Raw genomic sequence first — 9,592 nt, forward strand, 5'->3', positions numbered from 1 at the left:
TCTGTAGGTAATCTTTCATGACGAGCTTGCAAAAAAAAAAATCTTGAGCCTTGACTTACTAATGCACAGTGACAATTAGATTGAAGCAATGGAGCAATTGCATATTCTGGGACTAAACTATCAACAAATCAACAACTTGGTGGTCGCTAGTAAATATGCAAAGAGGACTTGTACATGAATTCTCTTAAACGGATTATCCGTTTACAGACATGTTATATAGTGTCTTGAACAACTTATGTAGTGTCTTTAACAACTTATTTAGTGTCTTGCCCACGACCATGTAATAAGCTTAAATGAAAAAGTTGTTCAAAACACTAAATAAGTTGTCCAAGACACCGTGTCCATTAAAGGATAATCTGTTTAAAAGAAGGCCTGAGGACTTGTATATAAGCTCCTGGTTTAGTGCTAAGGACTTGTATATAAGACTTACTTACCACTTATTAATCAAGATGTTTAGTGAGGAGGAGAGGTTGGAATTGGTGTTGCAGATTAGCAAGGAAACGAGAGCTAGAGGACACGATTCTAACCTTGCCACAAGCACCATGGTGATTCATTTACTCTGTAAATTACACAGACTCGAGGATGCTTGTTTGGAATTTGAGGATATGATTCGTAGAGGGATTGTCCCTCAATATCTTACTTATAAGAAGCTGACAGATCGAGGATCTAAAGAAATCAGGAATGACTGTGATGGCGCAAAAGCTTTCCAGTCGGATGTCTTCCCTTCCACGTTAAACAAGATTGCCTGACACATACAGAGAAGGAGGAGATGGCCGGGTCTCCGAAATTAGATCATCTATAATTAAAAAAGCCCAAGCAATGTCTGATGTTCTGAAAATAATTAAGGATCCAAGGGTACTCATTAAGATGAAAATTTATTCTGAGAATTTTGTGGCAAGTGCGAACGAGCTGATAGATATAAAATAAGAAGATTTAGCAAGTCATGAAGCTGAAGGCATTGTTGGGTTTTTAAGAGTTTGAGATGAACAAAAAGAGATGTTTTATTTCATCAAATGCTTTCAGTTCCAACTGGAAAATTTTAAGAATACATCTATCCTTGACTGACGTGACTTGAGACTATCCTTGATGTGGAAGGGTCTCAGGGTCATATCTTATAATCAAACTAAGCTAAGGAGTTCATCTTCAGAATGATGTGGAAAGTTTGAAACATTTAGTTGTCGATTATGCACAACCTCTTCAAGCACAATGTTATAGAATTCTAATGACTTCCAACAGGCTTTCTCTTAAACGGATTGTCCATTTATGGACATGTTATATAGTGTTTTGCATAGCTTATATAATGTCTTGTACAACTTATATAGTGTCATATATAAACATAAATTAAAAAGTTAATAATCGTTAATTAAAAAAGTTGTTCAAGACACTATATAAACTGTTCACGACACTATATAAGTTGTTCAAAACACATGTCCGTAAACGGACTAGTCCGTTTAAGAGAAAACATGCTCCCTTCCAATATACAAAAATGAGCATTCCAATATACAAAAGTTAGAGTTCAAATAATTGCATTTTAAGTTACATTTCTTAACAAAACACAAAGATGTCATCTTATACAGCTCCATCTTAACAAAAATGAATGCAAATCCCTCTATTGAACAATTTGAGTCACAAAAAGAATCGTCAGCCTCTACATATTAACTCCACCAAGTAACTAGTATTTTTACTTACAAGGTTCACATATGTCCATTTGTAGCTTCGAAGTTTTTGGACATTTTCGTCTGTCATGCTCTGTTCTTTTACATAAGGCACATTTCCTTTTTTTTGTTCAAAGCTATCTCAATAGGGGGTTTCCACCTTTTACCGCTGCTAGTGTTCTCATTTCTCAAGGCGTCCTTTGGTCTCCCTTTTGTCTACGAGATAACTGGATCTAGTATTGGCAATTGACACGACTCATTAGACACGAGTCCTTCCTGATGGTTTGGAACACTTGAAGCCTCGCCATTTTTTGTAGCTTTAGCAATTTCATCACGCTCCTCTATACTATTAAGGAAAAGACTTTCCATTCCGGCTAGTGCCATCTTATACAATTTTTCATCTTCGGAAGTAACACACCAAATTTGAGTTGATCAATGACATAGATGACTTAGCCTAAATGCTTTAGGACAACCAACACTACCTTGCAGTGGTTGTTCATCTATCGCCCTAAATAAGTTAACACTTTTTGTCCATCTCTTCAAAATGTACTGGGCTGGAATTTTTTCGACATCGAGACGAACAAGTATTTTTAAAACATGTCTACAGAGTATCCCCTTAAACTCGAAGTGAGCACATTCACATGACGCCTCTTCGTTTCCTTTATTCCACTTCACCATAAATTGTTTCGGACCACCAAGCCGATCACTAATTATGTAAGTGTCACAAACTCCATCCCATATTAGATCACTAGCTTTATATTTATCTGTATTTTCCAATTGGATACGAAACTTTTCAAAAATATTCCGAGTGTACACCTTTGTTGCATGTTTTAATAGCAAATTGTGCTCATTCACGATTCGAATCTTATGCTCTGAAACAAAATCTTCATCGCACTCATTTCGAACAATCTTTTTTAAAACTTCATCATATCTGATAACAAATTCTCCTAGATTGGTTCTATAGTTAACAAACTCATTGAAGAAGGCATTAACCCCCTCACTACGACCAGTTGTATTCATACCAGCATAAAATGTATGGCGGAGATACACAGGTGCCCAATATTTTCTCATATCAAATAAACCATTAAGCCAAGAGTTGCTGCTCAATTTAAACTCTTCCATTAAGGCTTTCCACATATTCTCGAAGTCTTCACCCTTGTATGTCAAGTGAATGCATTTCTCCAACGTAGTCTTGAACTTTGACTTGTCGTAATAAAGGTGTCCCAACTTTTCACCAAATTTCATTTTTATATGCCAAATGCATAATCGATGTGTAGTATTTGGAAAAACTTTCTTGATGACATCACACATAGCAGGATCTTGATCAATGATGATGGAGGTTGGATGCCAACCTCCCATTGCTTCAACCCATGTCTTGAACAACCAATAAAATGTTGCCTCTGTTTCATCATGAAGAAGTGCACAACCAAATTGAATGGATTGGTAGTGATGATTGACCCCGGTGAATGGGGCGAATGACATTTTGAATTTGTTTGTCCTGTAAGTACTATCAAAGGTTACAACATCACCAAATTGTTCATATGTCATACGAGATCTTGGGTCAACCCAAAAGAAATTTGCCGCTCTTCCTTTTTGATCAACTTGCACGTCAAAGAAGAATTGGGGATTTTCTTTATACTTTCTTTGGAAAATATTTATAACTAATTGAGCATCACCTTCCCTAAGTCTTTTTCTGATTTCTCTTGTTGTTCGCAAGTAGTTCCAACAATCTCTGTCGCCATAGCCAATCAGATCACCCATAAAAAGAGAAGGAACCTTCGACACCTGCATGTTCTCCCTAGCAAATGATTCAGTTAAATCTTTAGCAGCCGCAGAGCATATTCCTATTAAACAGCAAATGATGTCGTTTAATCGGAGTAACTAATTTATGATTATGTCCATTCTCATAGATAGTAACCTTCCACTTCTTTGTTTCTTTCGTGTATATTATATGCATACTTGTAAAACACTCTATTTTGACAGTTGAACAACTACGACTTTCCCCCCTACCATCAACATTCTGTTCTTTCTGTTTATGAGTTCCCTCACGTGAACATACAAATAGCACATTTGTGACTTCATCGATGCGAGATTGAGTTTTCTGGGATGACCTTATTCTAACTGTAAAACCTTCTCGATGACCGTACTCCTGATAATAATCTTTTGCTTCATCAGTTGAATAAAAAAGCATACCCACATGTGGCTCTTTATGATTTTCAACCTCAATAGGCGTTGAAGCTAGTTTAGTGACATTATTTTCGATTGGGGACAAACTATTTCTATGGTTCAAATTTTAATTCCCAGACCTTATCTCATATGAATATTTAGATTTGACATTCTCCATCACTTTTTCCCTTTTGGTTGAACCTAAAACAAAATGTAGAATTACATGAGAACTACTTATTTTGCAACTATTGAGTAAATAACACAACAAAAAACTAGGAGTTGAAAACTTCCACTAAAAAATCGGATTTGCAAAACTAATAAAAAGAGAATGAGAAGAAATTTGTGAGAAGTACCTTTGTCGTCTCTCTGATCATGAGTTCAGTACGTATTTAATGAAAGGGAGAAGTAAACTGGAAAACACCTAGAGCTAGGTGGAGAAGACGATGGGTTTTTCTCTCTCGTTGCCTAATTTGCATAGAAAACATATTAATCTCAAATCCGGTTCTGGTTCTTAGTAAAACCCGGTTCAAGTGGACAGAACCAGTTTTAAGTGGTACTTGTTTGTTTCTTTTTCCAACCGTTGATTTGTGACGACAAATCAACGTGCTGTGAGCCGTCGTTGATTTGTTTCTTTTAAGTGATAAAATTGGTAAAATTGTTTGGTTCAATCGAAGGCTCACAGCGTGCGTTAATTTATGTGTGTTCTATATATATCCCTTGAACCAGACCCATAATTAAATTTCCGATTTACTTCTGAATTTTGCCGATTCTGAAATTTCCGAAATTTTTCCCTATATGTTACCAAACTTGTCCTCTTCAAACATCGCCAGTCACACCATTACTACTAATAAATAAAACAACTGATTTGCTGCTGCTTGAAATGGCGTTGTGGAGAAGACCAGCATGTGTTGTTCGATTATTGAGGGTAACAATTTTTCCTTCACTTTTTCATTCCAAGATAAGTAGCACAAATCAGCCACTATCTTTCTCCGATTTTGTACGGGACAGATGTAAATCAGGGACACTTGGACTCGATGAGGCTTTATGTCTGTTTAATAAGTTGATTCAGATGAAACACTCGCCTTCCATTTTCCCTTTTAACCAATTACTAGGAGCACTTGTCAAGATGAACCACTTTTCTGTCGCGTTATCTATCTCCAAAAGGATGGATGCCGCTGGTATTCAACCTAATATTTTGACACTTAATACACTAATCAATTGTTACTCCAATATGGGTCGAGTGGATTTCGGTTTTGCTGTTCTCGCTAGTATTCTGAAACGCGGATTTGAACCTAATGCTGTTACTCTGACCACCCTACTTAAGGGGCTGTGTAAAGGGGGTAAACTTGCCGATGCTATGGATCTTTTTACCCGAATGCTGAAAAATGGATATCCATGCAATGAAGTCAGTTATGGGACTGTAATGAATGGGATTTGCAAGTCTCTGAATTCTACTGCTGCTCTTCAATTCATGAGGGCAATGGAAAAGAAACAGCTTCCTCCGAATGCTCATATATACAATATGCTTATCGGCACCCTTTGTAAGGAGAATTTGGTGAACGAGGCATTGAATCTATTTCAGGAAATGACCTCCACAAACCTTACACCTGATGTTATCACCTACAACTCTTTGATTTGCGGGCTATGCGGATATGGTCAATGGACAGAATCCATGCATTTATTCGACAAAATGTTGGCACAGAATGTCACACCGGATTTCATAACTTTTAAAGTTTTGGTGGATGCTCTTTTTAAACAAGGTAGGACAGAGGATGCCTTTGATTTGTTACAAGTGATGTCTCAAAAAGGGTTTAAACCTAGTGTAGTTAGCTATAGCATTTTGATCAATGGTTATTGCAAGGCCAAGAGGATGGACAAGGCAGTTCAAGTTTTCAAGGAGATGCAACTTAAGGGATTCAAACCCAACACTATAACCTATAATACCCTGATAGATGGATTTTGCAAGAGTGGAGAAGTTTCGGTTGCAAAAGAGCTTCTGAAAGACATGATAGCTTGTGGGGAAAAACCAGACCAGTTCACATATAGTTCATTAATAGATGGCCTCTTCAGAAATTGTTGTTCTGCTGAAGCAATGGAACTGTTCTGTGTGATGGAACATAATGGAACGAAAGCTAATGTACCGATTTACAACAGCATTATTGATGGCATGTGCAAAGAAGGAAAATTAGCTGAGGCAAAGGAAATCTTTTATAGTCTCTCAACTAGGGAGTTGCAGCCTAACACTAGGACATACAACATAATGATTGATGGATTTTTTAAAGAAGGGAAATTGAAAGAAGCCCAGGATTTGTATTATGAGATGCAAGAGAAGGGTATTGCTGCAAATAATGTAACATTCAATATCCTGGTCCAAGGATTCCTAGACCAGAAAAATGATACGCACAAGGCAATACAACTTCTCAATACCATGACTGACAAGGGTTTCTCACCAAATGCAAAAACTACTTCTCTTCTAGGGGACTTGTTTGTGGAAGGTGGACCAAATTGTAAAGAAATGGAGATGCTTCTCAAGCACCTGCCAAAAGGCTATGCCGAAGGTAATGTGCTCAGTTTTGACTTTATGGTTAACTAGTAAGTTCTTCATATATTGTGATTACATTAACTAGTATTATCTGTTCTTTACTGTCATTTTTCATCATATCATCTCTTCTTTATGGTTGGTTATGTGAGTTGCTGGTTTCCTGTTTCTGTTTGACTACCTTTCTAAAATGAGTACATTCTTCTTGTATCTCCTGGTTTGATTTGTTGGACTTTAACAGCTCACTAATTTCATGATGTGCATTGGTTGGAACAGATTGAATGTTATGTTTTGTAATACTGGCAGGTCTTGTTTATGATTTTTTTTTTTTTTTTTTTTTATCAGCAAAACAAGATTTTATATTAATAGTAATGAAGATGTAGTGTGAGAGATTCACACTACTAGAAATACATATAAATGCTACCCCTCAATCACAGACTCCCATCTAAAAATGAGGTCGTCCATTTTCAAACCTCTAACACTAGGTAAGAAAGACACCCATGCCCACATAAGAGTTTAACATTTGACTATAAGCTGTTGGACATCCCTAGACTCATCGTCGAAAGTTTGACGATTGCGTTCCCACCATATGGACCATGTAACTGCGTGAGCTATAACCTTTGCCAAAATCCGACCGGTAGTGGAGATTCTACCATCTGGTTTGCAGTTGAACTGCCCCATCAGACCTTGTGATGCGTCACCCCGACACTTAAGAGAATGCATGAAATAATCCCATATAATTTGTGTAATTTCACAATCCATGAATAAGTGCTGAATAGTTTCCTCCTCTTTAGTACACATGACACACCTGTTAACTAGGATTTTACCTCTCTTTCGAAGATTATCGCACGTCAAGGTCCTCCCCCAGCATAAAGCCCAAACAAAGAATGAGACTTTGGTTGGAACTCTATTATTCCAAACTTTGCTAAATGGAAAATTAAGGACTCCCAAGTGCAAAGCTTGTATCCTCTTTTCCTCGATCAGCTCATACATTGACTTCGGAGTAAACAGTTGAATCTTCCCTGACCACTTCCATTTATCATGATCTTCATTAACCCTTTGAGTAGCAAGCAAATCTAGAAACTCACAGATTTGTAGTAGCTCCCTATCGAACAAATTCCTTCTAAATTTCAAATCCCACGACTGTACACCATTATCCCATATAACGTGTTGCTGAACAGTCCCAGACTTGTTACTTGAAAATGACATACAAATCTTTGAAACGTTCTTTTAGAGGCATTTGCGAGCACCACTTATCATCCCAGAACATAATTCTTTCTCCGTTTCCAAGCTTGAAACTTAACTCTCTCTCTACCACTTGTTTATGATATTATAGTAATTATACTAAAGTAATAATTTACTGAGATATTCCTTTTCGCTATTGCAGTTCTTCGTAAGACAGGTAGGTGTCACCATGTCTAAGTAATTTGTTTAGTGCGAAATCACATAAGTTAACATTTCAAATGTTCGTCCCTATTGAATGTGACTATGAACTTAGATACTTATACCGGACATCTATGTCCAATTTCAGGTTCGCAAGAGGAAGTTATTGAATCTTGTGAAGTTTAGTGCAGCTAAGTTTCTCATATAGGTGAGCCATAACATTTTCTCTGTGTATTCATTCATTATATATTTTTAAAATTTAAAAGATGAAAGATGCTTATGACATAATATCATTAAGTAGTGAATCTCCGCAAAAATTTACATAATTTCGCCAAATTGTTCTCATAGAAACATATTATACTCGTTACATGCTTCTGGCATCCCCCCAAGGCCCCAAGTAAGTTGCAATCTGTTACGATGACAGAACTAAATGAAGTACTAGTAGGCTATTTTTATGCCTTCGTCCCTTCGCCAGTTTCAAACATGCTTCCAGCACGCTTCATCTGTTTTTAGCTCACATATTGGCACATTGCACATAAAACTTTGGTGACCCTTAATGCATCTCCCAAGTTTGAGGTGCAACACACTGATTGAGCATACCTCTTCCACTTTGTGACTTCAGTGGTATTTTTAGTTGTTGTTGCTATATTTTATTTAATATTTTTCTAAATTGGTTCGTTTCTGAAAAATCAAGTACAGGTCATGAGAGATGGAGTGATTGTACAGTCTGGAAAATACAACGATCTTCTTGAACCTGGTTTAGATTTTGGAATTGTTGTTGTGGCACATAAAATGTCCGTGGAACTAGTATACATCAACGATTCTATGCATTCTCCTAAATCAGATATAACACAGAAACCAGCTTGTCCATAGTAGCCAATGGTCGGAATAAGTCACTAGGCCATTCTGAGTCCCAAAAGGGTACTTCCAAATTCATCGAAGACGAGGAGAGAGAGACTGGTCATGTTAGCTTCCGAGTGTATAAGACATATAGTACTGAAGCATATGGATGGTGGGGAAGTGTGGCAGTGTTGCTTATGTCATTGTTGTGGCGACTCTCTCTCATGGCAGGTGACTATTGGTTGGCATTTGAGACCAGTGAAGATCGAGCCAGCTTCATTTGATCCTTCATTTTTCTTTCGTGTTCTGGCAGCTGTTTTATGTGTATTTGTTTTGATTAGAAACACATTCGTTACTTATGTCGGCCTTGAGACTGCCCAAATTCTTTGCAAGCAAATCCTTCACAGCATCCTAAGTGCCCCAATGTCATTCTTCGGGACAACACCTTCAGGGAGAAGTCTTAGTCGGGTATGCTTGATTACCCACGTATGGAACTTTTATAACTAATCTGCTCATTCCACTTTTGGGGCAACCAGTCCTCACTCCCAGTATAGGTCTCTGGTGCTGTGTGTTTCCGATAATATAAAATTCTAATAAGATTTTTGTTTGAGCAGGAAGTGCTATCGAATTTGATAAACCGTCAAGCTTGCTTGAGCGGCAGTCGCTCCTTGCAGCCATTAGTCCAATATGAATCTCATGGTTAGTGCTTTTGCTGCTCTTCCACTAATATTGGCAGAAAAATGCATGGAAGATTGCAATAGGAGTAGGTTATTAGCATTTCCCCCACTTAGATTTATGAAGGGAGTTTTATTAGGCTTATTATTACAAGATTGATACTTGTGAAAATTGAACTTGAGAAGATCAAAATGTTGTTGTTGTGCATCGCGCAAAAGCCTTGAGTTGGCCTCTTATTAATAGAACACATTCGAACCAACCATATCAGAATCAAAGTATCGCTGCTTCCAAATCGTTTCGAAAACCAATCCCGATATTTTTCTGAATTTGGCAA

The 9,592-nt window shown here is 37.4% G+C and overlaps 2 protein-coding genes across 6 annotated transcripts; one reads left to right on the top strand and one right to left on the bottom strand.

Annotated features, from left to right (window-relative positions):
• Window positions 1-1,569: 1,569 nt before the first annotated feature.
• On the bottom strand, window positions 1,570-4,298 carry LOC147503052 (protein FAR1-RELATED SEQUENCE 5-like). 3 transcript variants are annotated; one of them, XM_086607877.1, is made up of 2 exons: window positions 4,175-4,298; window positions 1,570-3,453 (listed from the first exon to the last, which is right to left on the bottom strand). In XM_086607877.1, the coding sequence occupies exon 2, from the start codon at window positions 3,444-3,446 to the stop codon at window positions 2,088-2,090; it is 1,359 nt and encodes a 452-aa protein (XP_086464003.1). In that variant the 5' UTR covers window positions 3,447-3,453; window positions 4,175-4,298; the 3' UTR covers window positions 1,570-2,087. The 3 variants fall into 3 exon arrangements, with proteins under 3 accessions (XP_086464003.1, XP_086464002.1, XP_086464001.1); XM_086607876.1 differs by having other exon boundaries at window positions 1,570-4,022; XM_086607875.1 differs by having other exon boundaries at window positions 1,570-3,440; window positions 4,175-4,260.
• A 107-nt stretch (window positions 4,299-4,405) lies between these two features.
• On the top strand, window positions 4,406-8,992 carry LOC147503053 (uncharacterized). 3 transcript variants are annotated; one of them, XM_086607872.1, is made up of 3 exons: window positions 4,406-6,379; window positions 7,892-7,951; window positions 8,443-8,992. In XM_086607872.1, the coding sequence occupies exons 1-2, from the start codon at window positions 4,702-4,704 to the stop codon at window positions 7,927-7,929; spliced, it is 1,716 nt and encodes a 571-aa protein (XP_086463998.1). In that variant the 5' UTR covers window positions 4,406-4,701; the 3' UTR covers window positions 7,930-7,951; window positions 8,443-8,992. The 3 variants fall into 3 exon arrangements, with proteins under 3 accessions (XP_086463998.1, XP_086464000.1, XP_086463997.1); XM_086607874.1 differs by having other exon boundaries at window positions 4,508-6,379; window positions 8,438-8,992; XM_086607871.1 differs by lacking the exon at window positions 7,892-7,951 and having other exon boundaries at window positions 4,508-6,379.
• Window positions 8,993-9,592: the final 600 nt, after the last annotated feature.

This window comes from Coptis chinensis, chromosome 4 (assembly GCF_015680905.1).
Source record: "Coptis chinensis isolate HL-2020 chromosome 4, ASM1568090v1, whole genome shotgun sequence".
Lineage (NCBI taxonomy): Eukaryota > Viridiplantae > Streptophyta > Magnoliopsida > Ranunculales > Ranunculaceae > Coptis > Coptis chinensis.

Bases quoted from the DNA above. Each gene is read 5' to 3' on its own strand.
- LOC147503052 (XM_086607875.1), bottom strand. From the start codon at position 4,195: ATGATCAGAGAGACGACAAAG. The intron at 3,441-4,174 runs GTACTTCTCACA...GAGAACATGCAG, and splicing joins TGATCAGAGAGACGACAAAG to GTGTCGAAGGTTCCTTCTCT.
- LOC147503053 (XM_086607871.1), top strand. From the start codon at position 4,702: ATGGCGTTGTGGAGAAGACCAGCATGTGTTGTTCGATTATTGAGGGTA. The intron at 6,380-8,442 runs GTAATGTGCTCA...AATCAAGTACAG, and splicing joins GCCAAAAGGCTATGCCGAAG to GTCATGAGAGATGGAGTGAT.